Here is a 20,152-nt window from a genome sequence, read left to right as displayed (position 1 = left end):
ATTTTAGTGCTGTAAGCTTTTGATTTGTGTATTCCTAAGTTCTGTTACTAGATGTAGAAATCAATGAAATAGAAAACAAAGATACAATAGAGAAGATGAACAATCCAAAAGTTGTTTCTTTGAAACAAGTAGTAAAATAAACTTCTGGCAAAAGTAAGATAAAAAGAAAGTACAAATACTCAATGTCAAGGAAAAGGGTGAAACAAAACTACGTTTATATCAAATTAAGAGATAAGAAAAGCATATAATTGCAACTTTATGCCAATAAATTTGAAAAAAAGTAGAAATGTACATTAGAAAAATGTAATGGACTTAAACTGATTCAAGAACAAAAAGAAAACCTGAAGGATCTTATAATTCTCAAATAAATTTAAGTAGTAAGTTTTTTTAAAATCTCACAAAGAATACAACAAGGTCTGTTGATTTTGCAAGTGTGAATTCTACAAACTTTTGAGAAATACCTCATCCTAATATAAACAGATTTCCAGACATTAGTTAATTCCTTGAGACAGGTATAACCTTTACAACAAAATCAGACATTATGAGAAAGAAAAATTATATATATTTATATATGTTGTCATATATAATTTTTAAGTTAGCACTAATCTCACTCGTGAACTTAGGTATCAAAATCATAAGCAGAATGTTCGCAGACTGAATCCAGCAGCACATTTCTTTAAAAAAAGATATACCTTGACCAAGTTGGGTTTATCCCAGAAATACTGAAAATGGTCTAACTCCAGGAAAACATAAAATTTGAGTCACCACATTAAAGGAAAAAAACTATGAAATCATATCAGTAGATTGCATTTGATATAATTAATACCCATATATGGTGTAAAACTTAGTAACTTCCTTAATGTGGTGAAAATAATCAACAACACATCTACTTCAAAGATGATTCTTAATGAGGAAATATGAAAAATAATTCCGTGAAATCAGGAAAAAGAATCACCGGTTCTTTTCAACCTTGTACTGAAACTCCTAGCAAGTATAGTAAATCAATAAAAATAAATTAGGGCCGGGCGCGGTGGCTCACGCTTGTAATCCCAGCACTTTGGGAGGCCGAGACGGGTGGATCACGAGGTCAGGAGATCGAGACCATCCTGGCTGACAAGGTGAAACCCCGTCTCTACTAAAAATGCAAAAAACTAGCCGGGCAAGGTGGCGGGCGCCTGTAGTCCCAGCTACTACGGAGGCTGAGGCAGGAGAGTGGCGTAAACCCGGGAGGCGGAGCTTGCAGTGAGCTGAGATCGGGCCACAGCACTCCAGCCCGGGCGACAGAGCAAGACTCCGTCTCAAAAAAAAATAAAAATAAAAATAAATTAGGCTGGGCGCAGTGGCTCACGCCTGTAATCCCAGCATTTTGGGAGGCCGAAGTGGGCAGATCACTTGAGTTCGAGACCAGCCTGGTCAACATGGTGAAACCCCCTCCCTACTAAAGGTGCAAAAATTAGCCAATGTGGTGGTGCAGGCCTGTAATCCCAGCTATTCACGAGGCTGAGGCAGAAGAATCACCTGAACCCGGAGGCAGAGGTTGCGGTGAGCTGAGATTGCATCAGTGTACCCCGGCCTGGTCAACAGAGCGAGATTCCATCTCAAAAAAAGAAAGAAAGAAATGGCATAAGTATAAAGAAGAAAAAACAAAATATCATTCAGAAATGATATGATTATCTGTATAGTAAACCCCGAAGACTCCACAAATAGTTTTTTAGAAATAATGTATTTCTCAAAGTGGCTTCCTATAAACTCAATAAATAAAAAGTTGCATTTCTGTACAGTAGCACAAAACTTAAAAATGTAATTTTGAAAAATATACCTCATTATAAAAATATAAAGTCAATAAATCTTACAAAAATTATCAAGAGTTGTGTGCAGCAAGAGATATAACTTTATCAAAAAGCATTTTAAACCTAAATAAACAGATATATAATGTTCATGGATAAGAAGACACATGTTATAAACATGTCAGTTTTCCCCAATTTGATTTATAGAGTCAATGCTATTATAATCAAAGTATCAGCAGGGTTTTTTTATGGCACTTGAAAAGCAGGTCTTTATATGGAAAGGTAAAGCAAGAAGAATAGACCTGACACTCTTGAAAAGAAAAATAAAGTGAGAGTTGCCTTACTTTTTTTAATAAAACAAGACATTATGCTATTTGCTCAAGCATAAATAAAAACGGCTAGGAAGACTAAATAGCAAGCCCAAAGATAGACTCTAATACAGGGGTCCAGCTCCCCACAGATGGGTACCGGTCTGTGGCCTGTTAGGAATGGGGCTACACAGCAGGAGGTGTGTGGCAGGTGAACTTCATCTGTATTTACAGCCACTCCCCATCGTTCGCATTACTGCCTGAGCTCCGCCTCCTCTGCATTAGATTCTCATAGAAATGCAAACCCTATTGTGAACTGCACATGCAAGGGATCTAGGTTGCACACAAGTTCCTTATGAGAATCTAATGCCTGATGATCTGTCACTGTCTCCCATCACTCCCAGATGGGACTATCTAGTTGAAGGAAAACAAGCTCAGGGCTCCCACTGATTCTACATTATGGTGAGTTGTATAATTATTTCACAATGTAATAATAATAGAAATAAAGGGCACGATAAATGTAATGTACTCAAATCATCCAGAAACCACCCCCTACCCCATCCATGGAAAATTTGTCTTCCATGAAACCAGTCCCTGGTGCCAAAAATGTTAGGGACCTCTGCTCTGACATCAGAACTGTGATATATCTAAAAAGTAATATTGAAAATTGGTGGGAAGAGAAGGGACTATTCAAGAAATAGTACTGGGGCAATTGCTTAAGTTAATTTCAATCTTCATATCTGACACAAAAATTCAATTCCACATGAATTAAGGACTCAAGTATCAAATACAAATTGTTAAAAATTAGAGTAAAATATAGGAGATGACCTTTCTGGCTATGGAGTAAGGAAAGTTTTCTTCTTAAAGAAGACACAAAATAACTATAAAATAAAATGTTAATGAATTCAAGTATATTAAAGTTTAATTTTTTTAATTAAAGAGAGGCAGGCCAGAGAGAAAACATGTGTAACACATTTAATCTACAAAAGATTAATATGTGAAACATATAAATTTATGAAAAGTAATAAAATAGAAAAATACATTAAAGATATTAACAGGCATTTCACAGAAGTGATCTGTGTGATGAATAAACATGAGAAACAATTCTCAATCTGACTAGTAATCAGGAAATGCAAAGTAATACCACAGGAAGATGCCGTGTTCCCCTCACCAATAATACCTAGGGTTAAGAAGGATATGGATCAAGAGGTCCTTTTAAGCAATGCTAATGGGGTTGTAAGTTGGCGTAGCGCCTCTGGAAGACAATTTGGCAATCTCTTGGGGTTTTTTTTGTTTTTTTTTTTTTGAACATATGCATATCCTGTGGCCCAGAAATTCTACTTTTCAGTATCTAGTCTAGACTATAACAGGAGACAAACAGGAAGCAATCTAAATGCCCATCTACAGAAAATGAATAAATACCATGTAGTGTATTCAACTTAATGAGCATTTAATTGTGTAGCAGGGAATTGAATAAATACAACATGAATGAATCTTAGAAATATAATGTTGAATAAAAAGCCCCAAGTTCGACAAGTCTACATACAGTATGCCATAGTCCCCCCCCTTATTTGTGGCTTCATTTTCCACGGTTTCAGTTATCCACAGTCGATCATGGTCCAAAAATATTAAATGGAAAATTCAAAAAAAAAAAATTTATAAGTTTTTAAGTTGCCCACCATCCTGAGTAGCATGATGAAATCACCTGCTTTTGGGCTCGGTCCACACGGGATGTGAATCATCCCTTTACCCAGTGTATCCACACTGTAGATGCTCCCTGCCTCTCAGTTATCAGATTGAAAAAAACATAGTAGATATAAAACCATGGATAGATGCTATCCATGGTTTCAGGCATCCACTATGGGTCTTGGAATATGAAGTAGGAGGAACTACTGTACCATTTTCATAAAGTGCAGGAAGAAGTAAACTAATGTATATTGTTGAATCAAGTATACATGTATGTCAGAGATAGAACTATGTTTAAAAGGTGAAGTGGAATACTAAAGATAACATTTAGAATAGTGGGTGAGGATGGAATGGTGTAAGAACACATCGGTAAATACAAGTTCATTTTTCAGTAAGGTGGTCATTTCTGGAATATTCATTATTGTATGTTTTACAGCATGAATATGTTTTGCATAGTTATATACTTACTATTTAACTATGTTATATAATTTTATATTTACTTGGCACCGTGGCGCATTCCGATAATCCTAACACTTTGGGAGACTGAGGCAGGAGGATCACTTTAGCCCAGGAGTTCAAGACCAGCCTGGGCAACATGGCAAGATCACATCTCTACAAAAAACCTAAAACTTAGCCAAGCATGGTGGTGCATGCCTGTAGTCCCAGCTGCTCAGGAGGCTGAGGTGGGAGGCTGAGACAGGAAGATCATTTGAACCCAGGAGTTCAAGGCTGCAGTGAGCTATGATCACACCACTGCACTCCAGCCTGGGGGACAGAGCAAGAGCTGCCTCAGAAAAAAGAAGAAATTATATATTATACGTGTACTTAATGATTTATGTTCTTTTGTGTGTCACATATTAGCATTAAATAAGTATCTTTTTTTTGTTTTGTTTTTGAGACAGAATCTCACTCTGTCACCCAGGCTGGAGTGTAGTGGTGCAATCTTGGTTCACTGCAAACTCCTCCTCCCAGGTTCAAGTGATTCTCCTGCCTCAGCTTCCTGAGTAGCTGGGATTACAGGCAGCTGCCACCACGCCCGGCTAATGTTGTATTTTGAGTAGAGATGAGTTTTCACCATGTTGGCCAGGCTGGTTTCGAACTCCTGACCTCAAGTGATCCGCCTGCCTCGGCCTCCCAAAGTGCTGAGATTACAGGTGTGAGCCACCACACCCGGCCTAAGATCATTTTATTTAAAATCCTTTTAGAATACCAGTCAAAAAGAACAAGTCACTTAACAAGGAGGAACAAGTCACTTAACAAGGAGAAACAAGCCGGGCTAGCTTCAGATTTCTCTCAGCAGCATTCCACACCAAGAGGCAATAGAGAAATGCCAATACATTATTTGAAGAAAAAATAAGCTGTGGTTTTAAATCCAACCAAGCTGTCTTTTAGCTCTGACAGAAAGTTTTCAACATATATGAGTGTATGAGTTTGCTAGGGCCATTAGAATACAATACCACAGACAGGGTGGCTTCAACAGCAGAAATTTATTTCACAGGTCTGGAGGCTGGAAGCCTGGGATCAAAGTGCTGGCAGGGTTGGTTTCCCCTGAGACCTCTCTCTTTGGCTTGCAGTTGGCCTCATGCTGCCTCTTCACATGGTTGTCCCTCTGTGCACATAGGACCCTGGTGTGTCTCTCCTCTTCTAACTCCTTCATACAAATCCAGTCATTTAGAGTTAGGGCCCCACTCTGATAGACTTATTTTAACTTAATCACTGCATTAAAGACCTCCAAATACAGTTACATTCTGAGGTACAGGGGATTGGGACTTAAAAATATGAAATTTGGGGGAACATAGTTCAACCCACAGCAGTGATCTCAAAGAATATTGTTCCCATGAGCCCTTCTTGAGGAAACTATTAGAAGATGAGCTTTAGCCAACCAGGATATGATTGGGAAAAACACACAAAAGTAATGTCAGTGATCACTGATTATATTCAGCTGTAAAACCAATACTAAAACAAAGGTGAGGCATAGGGTGATAGGTCAGAAGGTAAATATTATACACCCTGACAATGTAGAATTCTAAAATTAACAAAAATGTTATTGAAAACAGAAATCAGACAAGCAGTTATGTCTTCTGAGTGCCTCTTCTGTAATGGCTGGGAGTCAGAGATCATCAACCAAAAGTTGCAAATGAAATAGATTTTAAAACTCCAAAGTTAGATTTAAATTTAAAATTCTGCCTAAATTAAATACTGTAGTTTTATCTATAGTAAAGGTAGTATCTCACTGGGGAGAGAGGTGAATTATTAATTAAATTTTGAGACAAATTAGTAGCTATCTGGAGAAAAATTAAGTTGGAGCCATATCTTTTACCTTATAGCAGATTAAATTTCAAATGGATCAAATATTTAAATGTAGAAAATGAAATTATAAAAATTCTATAGGGGAAATGGTAAAATATTTTATTTCTTTTGCTTTTTAAGAGACAGAGTCTCACTCTGTCTCCCCCAGGCTAAAGTGCATTGAGTGGTGTGATCATAGCTCACTGTAACCTCAAACTCCTGGGCTCAAGTGATCCTCCTGCCTCAGCCTCCTGAGTAGTTGAGACTACAGATGCACAGCATCATGCCCAGCTAAATGTTTTATTTTTTGTAGAGACAGGATCTTGCTGTGGTGCCCAGGCTGATCTCCTCTTGCCTTGGCCTCCCAGTGCACTAACATTGCAGCTGTGAGCCACCAAGCCTGGCCCAGTAAAATTTCTTGACATCCTTGGAATGAGATAGGACTTCCTAACTACAACTGGAAAATCCAGAAGTCATTGAAGATCATGAAAAAAACAAATTCTGTAGCAATCAAAATCTGCATCATTTGTGTACCATAAGTTGAAAGACAGACTTCAAACTCAGGAAACGTATCTGTAAATCATAGGCAAGGATGATCTCCCTAAAATATAAAGAACTTTTTACCAACAGACAAAACAAAAGCCTCACAGAACAATTAAAATATAAAAGCAGATAGTTTACAGAAAAGATGTACAAAAGGCTAACAAATATGAAAGAATGGTCAGCTCCACTCATAAGAAGGGAAATGCAGATTAAAACCACATTTCTCACCCATCAGATTGGCAGAGGCCTAAGAGTATAGTAACAAACTCTGTGATGGGGCTATAAGGAAATGGTGATACTTACATATTTCTGGCCGGAGATTAAATTGTTATAATCCAGCCAGGCGTGGTGGCTCATGTAATCCCAGCACTTTGGGAGGCCAAAGCATGTGGATCACCTGAGGTCGTGAGTTCAAGACCAGCCTGGCCAACATGGCGAAATTCTGTCTCTACTAAAAATACAAAAATTAGGCGCGATGGTGCACACCTGTAATCCCAGCTACTTGGGAGGCTGAGACAGAAGAATCACTTGAACCCAGTACATGAGGGTTGCAGTGAGCTGAGATCATGCCACTGCACTCCAGCCTGGGCGACAGAGAGACTCAGTCTCAGAAAAAGAAAAAGAAAAAAGAAAGGAAAGGAGAGGAGGGGAAGGGAAGAGGGGGAAGGGGAGGGGGAGGGGAGAGGGAGGGAAGGGGGGAGGGGAAGAAATTCTAGAAGGAAACGTAAGAAACTAAAAATAGCGTTTACTTGTCTACCGTAGAGACAAGGATGGGAGGTAGACTTCACGGTATAACTTTGTATACTTTGTGGTTTTTAAAACATGTGAATGTGCTACCTATTCAGAAAGTTAAATAAAACAGAACATAGATATGAGATATAGTTCTGCTATTCAGTAGTTGAGTGAACTTGGGCAAGACACTTAACCTCTCTGAGTCATAGTTTTCTCATTTATAGAAGGGCTGTAATAGTAGTATCAAGCTCACAGGATTGTTCTAAGGGTTAATGAAGGACAGGAGGAACAGAAAGTGCTATGCAGAGTGCCAGCACTTAGTAAATACTCAGTTGAATGGTCATGACTTGTGTTACTGAACTTAATCTTGGTAATAAATGAGTATGTTCTTGAAAGGACACCAGCCTTAGCTAACATTCCTTTGCAGAACCAGACGTCCTGGGTCCTCTCCAGCATGGCAGCCCTCTACTGGAGGGTGAAAGGCCAAGGAAAGAAGGCAATCGACTGCCTCCGCCAGGCTCTGCACTATGCACCACACCAGATGAAGGTGAGTGGGACTCAGAAGGTGGGAATTTCTGCCCCTTGGTCCTTTCCATTCCCCATGGTTTATTCTGCCCTTTCAACCAGCCTCCCTCATGCTCAGCCAGTGAGGACATGTTACAAGGAGAGAATGGGGCAGGAGACCTTCTGACTGGGCAGGTGCCCCTGCAAGCCTGTGAACTATCCCTGCTGCGTGCCTCCCCAGCCTCAGCAGGTTAGAACGTGGGGAAGGCCTTCCAGATCACTGTAAGATACTACTGCATTGAGTCCCCTTTCTGCTGTGTTCAGAGCCACCCAACATATAGCAAATGCCCTGGCCTAAGTGGGCTGACACATAGAAGTCAATCTGAGTTTAGCTTGTCCTCAGGGGCCTGGTGACCTCTTAGACTTGTTTTGCTCATCCTCTTGGCTTGAGCTTGCTTCCAAGCACAGAGATAGAAGTGAATTTCCATTTCTTCACATGCGTTGGTCTGTCCCTGATCCTTGTCTGACTTCTACTGTTCCCACAAAAACAAAACAAAACAAAAAACAAACCAGCTAACCCTGTGTGACACCAAACTTTTCCAGAAGACCAGTTGTTGTTCTGATGGGCGAGCAAGTATAGTTTTTATCAGCACATTTGTATCCATGTGTTCTGAGTTCTGCATTAATCCAGATCTTACACTTTTTAAAGACGTGGCTGGTGTCTTCTTTGCTCATGAAGGCAGTGTATGGAATGATGGAAGGAACACAGGATTCACTGCCAGGCATTGCTGAGTTTTAAACACAGCTCTACCTCTTACTAGCTTTGTGAATTTGGGCACCTTATTGAACTTCAATGAGCTCATCTAGGGTCATGCATTCTATGGCTGTCACAAAGATGGGTCCTTTTTTTCTGTTTCTTCTGTGTCTGCTATAGAACCCAATATGGCGTGATACAGGTAGCATTGCTCAGGTAAGGCACTTAAAGGGAATGATATTTGTGATGATAACAGTATTGCAACAATATTGCTACTTGTTCCATCCATCATTTTGTACTCTCTACTGTTAGGCAATAGGGAAGGGCTGAGGCTCTACCTCTAAGAGTCAGCAAACTTCCTGAAAAGGGCAAGAGAATAAAACACTTAGACTCTGGAGGCCAGACAGCCTCTGGTGCACCTACTTAATTCTAGCATTATAGTATGAAAACTGCCACAGAAATACATAGAGGACTGGGAATGATTGTGTCCCAGTAAAACTTTTTTTAAAATAGGCAGCAGACTAGACTAGGCCTCAGTTTGCCAACCCCTAATGATATGATGGTTCTTGCAGAAATTATTTTGGCTTTCTGACAGCATGACTCCAAGTGTGGTCTGTGGACAGTACACAGACTTTTTATTAGCAGTCTGTAATGAGACAAGGAGCTTCACCAGAAGAAACCAACTACATTATTCAGCAGATTGTTTACTTCAGCTGACATTTTGTTGTGTTTGGTTTTTGAAGCAAGACTCCGCCAATGAAAGACGGAATTGATTGATATTCTGGTACAAGCATCTTATCTATCACAGACCAGTAGCAAACAGCAGAGAAACGCTTTGAGTGGCATTATTCTAATCATTCACCAGGAAGCACCGACTATGTTCTTTATGATCACCAAAAACAAGAATGAAAGCTCAAAACCCAGTTTTCCCTTCTCACCATTCTCCTTCTTCTCCCAGGATGTGCCCCTGATTAGCCTGGCCAACATCTTGCACAATGCCAAGCTCTGGAATGACGCCGTCATAGTAGCCACCATGGCAGTAGAGATCGCACCACACTTTGCTGTGAACCATTTCACTCTGGGCAATGTCTACGTGGCAATGGTGAGATGGGGGTGTGAGCAGAATGTACCAAGTCTGCCAAACAGTAGCACATCTTTGATTTCAAAACCTCTTTGAATATGTCATTGCCCACCAGTCTCCTATAAACTTGTCTAAAATTGCTAGCTCCAAAAAAAAAAAGTGTTATATTTTATGGATAAGGGTTTGAGAGGTGTTTAGAAAAATAATACATGAAATTCTTCTAAGTATTTGCAACTACGTAGTTCCTCAACATGAGTTGAACACCAACAGCAGAGTCAGATTTACCTACAATTTCCTGCAGACACCACAGAAAACCTCTCCTAACACGCCATGTAGACACACACATACTCTGTGGCTTCCAGGTTGGGCTAAGGTACCTGTCGTCGCACTCATGACACCCTGTGCGTATTTTTCTTGCTGGATTTTCACCTTGTTTTATAATTTTTTGTTTAAGGATTTGTCTTTCCCTCTAGCCTATGGGCTCGTTGGGGACAAGACTCCTTTTCACCTCCCTGTTCCCAGTGCCTCACAGTGTTTTTGGCACATGGTAGGTGCTCACCAAGTAGTTAATGAATGATGAAATTCCACTAGTTTCATGGAATACCATTTAGAGAGAAAATGGCAAAGTCATCCAGATCCCTCCTTCTGATCAGAAACAAGAACTGATTTCAGAACTGAAAATCCCAGGGGGACCCCCTCAAAGCTGTCATAACCCAGTTTAGCATGAGAATCATGCCGTTCACTTTCATCTAAAATGTGGCATCACACATAGGGCTGTTCCCAAGATGCTCTCAGCAATGACTTACAGAGTGAGCAGCCCCGGGCTGCCAGCTTCCTTGACTTCAGAGGCGAGAAGTATTTTGCCAGGGAGGTATTGCCGAATATGCAGATTTCCGTCTGCTTCTTAAATTGAAGAATCTGTTGTTGCCCCCAGTAAATGTGAAGTTTGCTACTGTGAATTAGGACTTGTGTCTCTCATTTGGCCAGAAGTCATTAAACCAGTTGATTTGGGCTCTTCTTTAAGAGTGTAGCTCTAAGTAAAAGATTAACCTTCAATATGGCAGGGATTTTTGTTGGCGTTTTTAAATGTTAAAGAGAATTTTAAAACTCTTCAAAATGTACGAGTCCAATTGAGATACCTGACTTAGTTTCCGTGTTTCTAGCTACATTAGCCTGGCCAACATCTTGCACAACGTCAAGCTCTGGAATGATGCCGTCATAGTAGCCACCATGGCAGTAGAGATTGCACCACACTTTGCTGTGAACCACTTCACTCTGGGCAATTTCTACATTAGAAAATTTAGGCAGATGCATAATGGGCATTTGTCAGGCATGGTTCTAGAGGTTTCTGTGAGGATTAAATGGAAGGATTTCATGAAGCACCTAGCACAGTGTCTGACACATTTCAGGCACTCAGGACTGTTAGGTCTTATTATTACCACAATTATGACTGTCGTTGGGTTTGTAAAAGCTGCTCTACCCCTTTTCCTTTTGTTCTTGGGCTCTGCCGTAGTTTCCTTTGTGATGTTATACCTCGGGGATGAAGGCAGCTGTTTCCTCCCAGAGGAACCTCAGACTTTTCCACAGAGACTTAGATCCATTGAGCAAACGCTGCAGGGTTGTCCCTAGCACAGAGGTACTTCTTGAGAAAACAAGAGGTCACAGTATATATTTAGCCTGGTGATGCCATCCCCTCACGTTTGTCTCCTTGACCCTCACAGGAAGAATTTGAAAAAGCACTGGTGTGGTATGAATCCACATTGAAGCTTCAGCCCGAGTTTGTCCCAGCCAAGAACCGAATCCAGACCATCCAGTGTCACTTAATGCTGAAGAAGGGACGGCGCTCTCCTTAGTGCACTTCTTCTTTCTCTCTTTCTCTTTACTCATGCTCTCAAAAAAAAAAAGAAAAAAGAAACCAATCATTGTCAGTATCTACTATTAATGATGTGTGTGAAAATAACTAAGACTTATAACAGGACTTTTACATATGCGGGAATTGGTTTGTTTTTAAGTTTCTCCTTTCCCCCAACCAGCCTCAGAAGAGGCACCTTCAGAAACACACATTTCTTAAAAGGAAAGTGCAGCTTCAAGATATTGTGTAAATACTGAGCCAAGACATTTCTGGAGCTGTGCTCTGTCTCCAAAAACCTCACTGCCTTTAGGGCTTTTCTCAGTGGTCCAGCTAGCCTCCTCTTTGGAGGAGGACGAAGCCGCATTGCTCATTCTCTGCTTCCTGTCGTAGCCTCTGTTGTCAGTGGAAATGCAGAAGCCCATCTGGTGCCCGTCGGTGAGAAGCAACGTCCTGCGCTCTCTCCGTTAGACCTCCATGCTGTCCCCAGTCTCGTACGTTCCATGCTGCTATGTTACAAACTCTCAGAGGTAGTTTGCAGGGGAGGAAGGGGAATATGAATTTTAAAACAAAATATTTACAACAACAAAAATTCTTAGGATCAGCTGACCTTTGTAATGTTATTTATGTTGGGGAGGGAGGGGGGCTGAGAAGGGGAAATCAGCAGTGTGCAACATCTTTATCATTTGTACTTTAATTACAAATCACAAGGAAACCAATAAGTTGAAATCCTATATAACAGGTTTATATATATAGAATATGTATATTTGAAGCCCTCTACAGACTGAGTCTATGTTTTACTAATTCCTTGTTCCCTGTGTTACCCATCTTGGAATAAGGTGTGAGTGTCAGCTCCCTCTCTCTGAGGCCCCCCGACTTCGCTCCTCAGGAGAGTAATGAGCCAAGGTTGAGTGTTTCCATGCAATACTTTTACCTTTGGTCCCAGGAGAATCAGAAACTCCAACATTTTGGAATCTTCAAGGGCACATACTGAGAAAACAAAATAAAATCGTTTATGAGCAAAATAGGTCGGTCGCGTGATTTTTCTTTAGAACCTGGCTAATTTGGGCAGCTGTGAAGCCCAACTTTAACTCTGGATCTGATTGTCCCAAGCCCTACATTGGCTTTATCTTTCTTCCAGCAGCAAGGTGAGGGGAGAACAAAACAATCCATCATCACTAGGTTTTATACTTGATGAACTTATTAGAAGAATGCATTTAACCAGGAAAGACATACAGTCAGCACATGTTCAGAGTTTAGTATATAATTGAACTTCCTGGCAAAGGAAGCATCATCTAAGCCACAAAGCCATGGCCCTCAGGTAAGTACTGGTCTTAACATTCATCCAAGTAAGTTTCACAGACAGCGTTGGGATGCATCATGTAAGTTGGGCATGCCCCTTGGGACAAGATTCCACTGAAGACAGCATTTCTGTGGACTTTCCTAGGATGCAATCAGACACTGATCATCTCAGATAATGGCTCGTGGAACTTGAAGGGTTTAGTTCTAGCACAGACTGTGTAATTTCTTAGAAGCAAAGTCTAATTTCTTACACCAGACATATCTGTGACCTCTCTGTTCTTTACGCAGCTGAAGTCCCACAAACTCCAGTTTTATCAGATATATTTTGAGAACAGCAAGCTCGTTTGTTGCTGAATACAGTGAGCCTTTATTCTCTCGGGGATCCATCGAAATTAACTTGTATCTAAATGTAGTTCCCTGTTTCCCCACCTCTCCACAACTTTTTCCCAAAAACTTCAATGGTTGCTTGACTTTTTTTTTTTTTTTTTTTTTTAAAGATAGTTTCACTGTTGTTGCCCAGGCTGGAGTGCAATGGCACGATCTCAGCTCACTGCAACCTCTGCTTCCCAGGTTCAAGCAGTTCTCCTGCCTCAGCCTCCCAAGTAGCTGGGATTACAGGCATGTGCCACCACACCTGGCTAATTTTTGGTATTTTTAGTAGAGACGGGGTTTCACCATGTTGGCCAGGCTGGTTTCAGGTGATCCACCCACTTCGGCCTCCCAAAGTGCTGGGATTACAGACTTGAGCCACCATGCCCAGCCTAGTTGCTTGACTTTTTAAAATTAACATACTATGAAATTCACTCTGGTATACAGTTCTATCATGCAACCATCACAACAATCGAGATACAAAACTTTCATCGTCCCCAAAAGACTCCCTCGTGCTGTCCCTTTGTAGTCGAACCTCCCCAACCCTTAACCCTGGGCAACCACGAGTCTGCTCTCCCACCCAATCGCTTTTCCTTTTCCATAATGTCATATAAATGGAATTCATGTATGGCCTTTTGAGTCCAGCTTCTTTCCCTCAACATAATGAATGCACTTGGGGTTTGCCCATGTTGTATGGATCAGTAATTCGATACTTTGTTGCTGAGTAGCGTTCCATTGTTGGCCTGTTGGAGGACACTGGGATGCTTCCAGCTTCTAGAGATTGTGAATAAAGCTGCAATAAGCATTTGCATGTAGGTTTGGCTGGGCACAGTGGCTTACGCCTGTAATCCCAGCACTTTGGGAGGCTGAGGTGGGCGGACCACTTGAGGTCAGGAGTTCAAAACCAGCCTGACCAACATAGTGAAACCCTCTCTCTTCTAAAAATACAAAAAAATTAACAGGCGTGGTGGTGGGCGCCTGTAATCCCAGCTACTCAGGAGGCTGAGGCACGAGAATCACTTGACCCCGGGAGGCAGAGGTTGCAGTGAGCTGAGATCGCACCACTGCACTCCAGCCTGAGGGACAGTGAGACTCTGTCTAAAGAAAAAAAAAAAAAGCATATAGGTTTTTGTGTGCACATAGGTTTTCGTTTCTATTGCATTGATAATTCAGCAAGTATTTTTCTACTCTGGACTGTTTTTTTTTTTTTTTTTTTTGAGGCAGAGTCTCTCTCTGTTGCCAGGCTGGAGTGCAGTGGTGTAATCTCCGCCCACTGCAACTTCCGCCTCCTGGTTTCAAACAATTCTCCTGCCTCAGCCTCCCAAGCAGTGGGACTACAGGTGCATGCCACCATGCCCAGCTAAGTTTTGTATTTTTAGTAGAGATGGAGTTTCACCATGTTGGCCAGGATAGCCTTGATCTCTTAAAAGCAGGAATGGTCAGCCAACACTTAATGGAGGCAGCTTCAAGTCGGTTTTATACAGAAGGAGTACGGGATAGGGACAGCTACAAATCTGCTTATCTGAAAGGAAGAGGAAAGAGCTTGACCTTTCTTTGAAATGACTTGGAATTGCCTCCACAGCATTGTTCCCAGCCTCATTTCAGATGCTGCTTCACATCAGGTGTGGTGGGAAGCTGTTCTGCGGGACGGCTGACAGACCATGAATGTGTATCTCCTGCAGGGCTGGCGATGCGAGGGCCTAGTGATCATGCAATGGCAGGGAGCAGCCCTGCCCTGTGGCTGCCATCCTGGAACTCTGTGGGGCTTATTCACTAGATAGGTCAAAGCTCTGACTCACACTAGACTTAGACACTGGCACCAACTAGCTGGGAATGAAACTTGGAGCCCAACTCTCCAGCACAAGGGGTGACTGTTAATGGCCTTTCTGTTCCACATACAGCAAGGGTCTGAGAGCTTCCAAGGCAGGTTCCCCCAGAACTTTGACGTCATGAGAACTTTGGCTCTGTAGCAACTCCTCTGTGGTAGGACTGTTCCTGCCTCAGAGAACCTCACAATGGGTTCAACAAATCTGAGTTCAAATCTCAGTCCCGCCTCTCACTAGCAAGGAGATCTTGAACAAGTGTTTAGCTCTGAGCTGAATTTCTCACTGAAATAAAATAATCTGAGAATGGTAAGAGCTACTATTCTTCACGGGATAGCTGTGAGAAGTAAAGGAGATTTTTAAAATATGAAGCATTCAGCACAATGCAAACACCCAGGAAGGGGTAGCTATTGTTATTTGCACCACGTTATAGAAACTGGATATTTTAAAGAAATTTACTTAAGTTAATTTTAAACAAGACCCAGCCATTCAACTCCACCCTGGCACATCTTCTGGTCAGGCCAGCCTCGCTGTTCTGATTTCCAAAGCTTTTGCTTAATCTATTCCCCAACATGTCCCCTCTTCTCTCTGGTTTCTGCCCCTCTTCTAAGCCTATTTTACCCAAGCTTTTGTGATGACACTGATTGATCTACATCTTCTCTGATTATTATAACGGCTTCAATTCACTGAGCTAGACAGGAGGCTGTGTGTAGTCCGAAACATCTAAGATTTGTTGAGCTCTTACTATGTTCCGAGATTATTTTAAGAGCTTTACATGAAATAAAATGCATTTAAGCCTCATGTCAAACCAATGGTGTAGGTACTGTTGTTATCCTGATTGTGAGAATGGGAAACTGGAGCCCAAGATTTAAGTAACTTGTCCAAGACCACAGCTAGGAAGTGATGGGAGTCAAGATCTGGGCCCAGGGAGTCTAATTCTAGAGGCTGCACTCCTAACCACCATGCTATGCACCCATTATCTCATGGAGTCTTCACAACTACAAAATAGGTTGGCAACATTATCTCTGTTTTACAGATGAGAAAACCAAGGCTCAAAGGTAAAGTAACCAGCTCATAATCCCACAGTATGTGGTAGAGTTCAGATTCAAACCAAGCTCGGATTTGCCTAACACCAACTTAGTGTTCTTACTCCTCTACTATTCTGCCTCTATGTAGTGCTTATTTCCAGGAACTTCTTCATTCTGAGCTGTTTCCTATTTGTTTTCAGGTGTGTTGCTCTCTCTCCCATCTGTGTACATATGTCACATGTCTGTGTCTCATCGCACTGAAGGCGGAGCTCATATATAGTAAATAGTCAATGCTAGTGGTTAACAAACAATGCAACTGATATGTTCCTCTGCTTCCTGCTTTTGGCATTCTAAGGGCTTTCCACCCACATCTCACAATCTTTTAGGGAACCAATCTTAGGGAAGTGAAGTATCTTGCTTTCTCTGCCATGGAACTTGAAGAAGACAAAAAGCTCTCTCTATCCTTCTGCCTCAGGCTCACTGCTCTCAATCTGGCTGGTAGAGGAAAGTGCCTCACTGCCCATGAACCTCACAAGGCCTATTCTGCCCTTCACTGCCCAACAGCTTTGCACCACTTGCTGGGAGAAGACGCGACCACTCTGGGGTGGCCAGCTTCAGGGGATCCACCCTGCCGTCATGGTTGAGCCAGCAGCAGGGGGGACTGGCTTCTAAATTCAGCATTTGTGATTATTCTAATGCTCAGACAGGCATCCCTAGATCAAATCTCATGTTTCCCCTTTCTGTGGAGATGTAAACAGGCAATTCCAGCTCTTTCTACAAACAGATTTAGTTCAACATGTACTGATGTCCAACACTGGATGAGACATTGGACATGGTCTCTGCCCTCAAAGAGTCACAATCTAGTTGGAGAGACAAGATAGAGAATTTGAGGACACAAAGTCCACTCCAGCAGAAGCCTGAATATTGAAGACCCAGAAACTGAATTCTCTGATGAATACACAGGGTCCTCTGAGACAGTCAGCCTTGCCTAGGTGCATAAACCATCTTGGTTTCGACACTCCAAGCAGAGTCCTCCATGGCTCGGCCACTGCCTGCCTTTCCATGCTTGTCTTCTGCCACTCATTTATTCATTCAATGAACATGTATTGAAGAACTACTATGTGCCAGGCACTGAGTTGGTCACTGCAGGTAGTTCAATATAGTGCAAGAATAGAAGGTGGGTGGGACAGGTGCTAAGAAATGAAGCTAGGGCCAGATCATGAAAGACATCATACACATGGCTAAGGAGTTTGGACTTTGTCCTCAGTGAAATGGAGAGCCATTCCCCAGATTGCACTTCAGGCTACAATTTAGGATTTCCCACATGCATCAAAATTCTACATTCCCATGCCTGTGAGCATGCCATTCCCATTACCTGGAATGCCAAATCCTTGCAATCTTCCCCCCCTTTTTTTTTTTCACTTATTTAGGGCTACTGGTTTTCTGAGGCATTGTTCTCAAGACGCGATGCTTCTAAGGCACCTGCCATAATCCCCATGGTGACACTCATCACATGGTATTGAAATGAGCTATGTATCTGATCCCCAATCAGATGCTTAGCTCCATGTCTAATCAATGTCTATGTTCCTTACTTTTACAAGATAAAATCCTGGCACAATGAAATTGCTTAATTAAAAAAACAAACAAACAGTTATTCGACTATTGAATTGATGGTTAACTGACCCAACAATACCCTAGAGAAACTACAGCAACACTGAAGACAAGAGATTGGAAATAGGAGCTATTGAAACCGAGAGGGAAGACGAAATCAGGGAGAACTCCAGCAGATATGGAGAGAAGCTGCTTCACTTAATCTACAGAGGTACTGCCTGTTCCCTCAGCCCATCCCCAAGCCACCAACTGCTACTGACCCGTGTAAAGTATTTTGAACAGGGACAGACACACACTAGGCAGCCAATAAATGTTAGCTCTTCTTATTAGCGGAGGACTTCAATCCTGCCAGTGACTCCTTAATTCGGGAAATAAATTACCTTTTCCTTTCTGCTAAGAATGTTGTTCCAGGCTAGGCACAGTGGCTCATGCCTGTAATCCCAGCACTTTGGGGGGCTGAGATGGGAGGATAGCTTGAGACCAGGAACTCAAGATCATCGTGGGCGACACAGTAGGACCCTGTCTGTTAGAAAAGAACAAGAAAAAGAAAAAGCCAAATGTGGTGGCACACACTTGTAATCCTACCTGCTCGGGAGGCTGAGATGGTTGAATTGCTTGAGCCCAGGAATTCAAGGTTACATTAGGTTTTGATTATGCCACAGAACTCCAACCTTGGATTGGGACATTGTCTCAAAACCAAAACAAATGGATTTTGTTCCATTTCTGGATTCGGACTCAAAAGCTTGACTGGTTAGGACAGTGACCCCTAGCTTTTAAGAAGGGTGGTTTTCACCCAAAGACAGCACTTAATACAAACACCTATTTCCTAAAAATTGAGGAAATTTTTATCTTCCTATTTCTCAGTTTGATGGATTTCTTCCATTCTGTCTTCTGATTCATTGGCTTTCTCTTCAGTTGTGTCTAGCCTGCTGTCCAACTCATCCATTGAGATTTTTACTTCAGTAATTGACATTTTTCACTTGCATGATTTCTATCTGGTTCTTTTTCACCATATCTATCTGCTCATGTTTCATAATCTTTTTGTGTGTGTTATGAATGCTACTCTTTTAACTACTTGAACACTTTCAGTATACTAACTTTTCAAATTAGTCTTTTTTTTTTTTGTTCATTAGGAATAAGTTCTCCTGTTTGTTGGATATTTGGACTGTCTAACCCTATAGCCTTGTAACCCTCTGAGTTCTCAGTCTTTGGATCACTACTCAAAAAATCGCAATTACTTTTGCACCAGCCTAATATATTCTCTCAAGTTCTTAGTGATATCATACTATCATACTGTCTCCATGCTTGTGACCTTCCAATTTATATGTCCAGCATAGATGTCCTCTATCAGCTCTAAATTCATTTATCCAACTTTCTACTCAGTATCTTCACATGAACTTTACAAAACAGAATTCCATATCTTCTCACAAAATTATTATCTAACATTGGTCTTCCCATATGAGTTAATAGCAATTCCCTCCATCTAGTTATTCAAGTCAAAAAAAAAAAAAGGAAAAAAAAATCCTAGGCCGGGCGCTGTGGGTCATGCCTGTAATCCCAGCACTTTGGGAGACCAAGGCAGGCAGATTACTTGAGGTCAGGAGTTTGAGAATAGCCTGGCCAACATAGTGAAACCCTATCTCTACTAAAAAAAAAAAAAAAAAAAGTTTAAAAATTAGCCAGGCATGGTGGCACATGCCTGTAGTCCAACCTACTCAGGAGGCTAAGGCAGGAGAATCTCTCGAACCTGGGAGACAGAGGTTGCAGTGAGCTGAGATCACGCGACCGCACTCCAGCCTGGGCAACAGAGCAAGACTGTCTCAAAAAAAAAAAAAAAAAAATCCCAGAGTAACTATTGACTCCTGTTAAAACATGAGTCAGAGCATGTCATTCCTCTGCTTAAAACTATTGGCTTGCAATAACATATAAAACCCTAAAAAATAAAAAAATTCACAATTTGGCTCACCTCTCTAGCTTCATCTCTTTTAATCTCCCTCTCGTTCACTCCTGCAGTCTCACTGACCTCCTGGCTGTGTTTTGAAACTTCCAGTCATGCTTCTGCCTCAGGTCATCTTCATTTGCCATTCCCTTAGCTTGAAATACTCTTTCCCCAGCCACCCACTTTGCTCACCTTCTCACCACCTTCTCTGTGAGGTTTCCCTAATCATGATATTTTAAATTGTGACATCCTCCTCCACAATTTCCTAATCCCCTTTTGTGCTTTACTTCTCTTCATAGCTCTTATCATTATCAAGTCTGCTCTGTACGTGACTTATATATTGTCTGCCACCCCCAACTGGAATATAAGCTATAAGAATGCAAGATTTGGACCTGTTTTGTACCCTGATATATCCCTAGCCCCGGGCACATAGTAGGTGTCCAGAAAAAAACTGCTGAATGAATGAATGAATCCATATATGAGTAGTGCTGAACTTCCTCATACATATATATGGTTTTTTTTGTCCTTATTCAGCAGCAGTTAATGC

General features: G+C 41.5%; 1 protein-coding gene across 1 annotated transcript in view; it reads left to right on the top strand.

Moving 5' to 3' along the window:
• The window catches only part of TTC17 (tetratricopeptide repeat domain 17), a 149,007-nt gene extending 136,449 nt beyond the window's left edge, over positions 1 to 12,558 (top strand). Inside the window, exons 23-25 of the mRNA XM_023215819.1 lie at positions 7,773 to 7,892; positions 9,562 to 9,705; positions 11,406 to 12,558. Coding sequence (XP_023071587.1) covers positions 7,773 to 7,892; positions 9,562 to 9,705; positions 11,406 to 11,537 — 396 coding nt within the window. The 3' untranslated portion in view covers positions 11,538 to 12,558. The remainder of the gene's footprint in view (positions 1 to 7,772; positions 7,893 to 9,561; positions 9,706 to 11,405) is intronic.
• The last annotated feature ends 7,594 nt before the right edge of the window (positions 12,559 to 20,152 follow it).

Source organism: Piliocolobus tephrosceles, chromosome 13, assembly GCF_002776525.5.
Source record: "Piliocolobus tephrosceles isolate RC106 chromosome 13, ASM277652v3, whole genome shotgun sequence".
In the NCBI taxonomy this organism is placed as follows: domain Eukaryota; kingdom Metazoa; phylum Chordata; class Mammalia; order Primates; family Cercopithecidae; genus Piliocolobus; species Piliocolobus tephrosceles.
The sequence above is the reverse complement of the archived record's forward strand: the minus strand, read 5'-3'. Positions and strand labels throughout refer to the sequence as shown.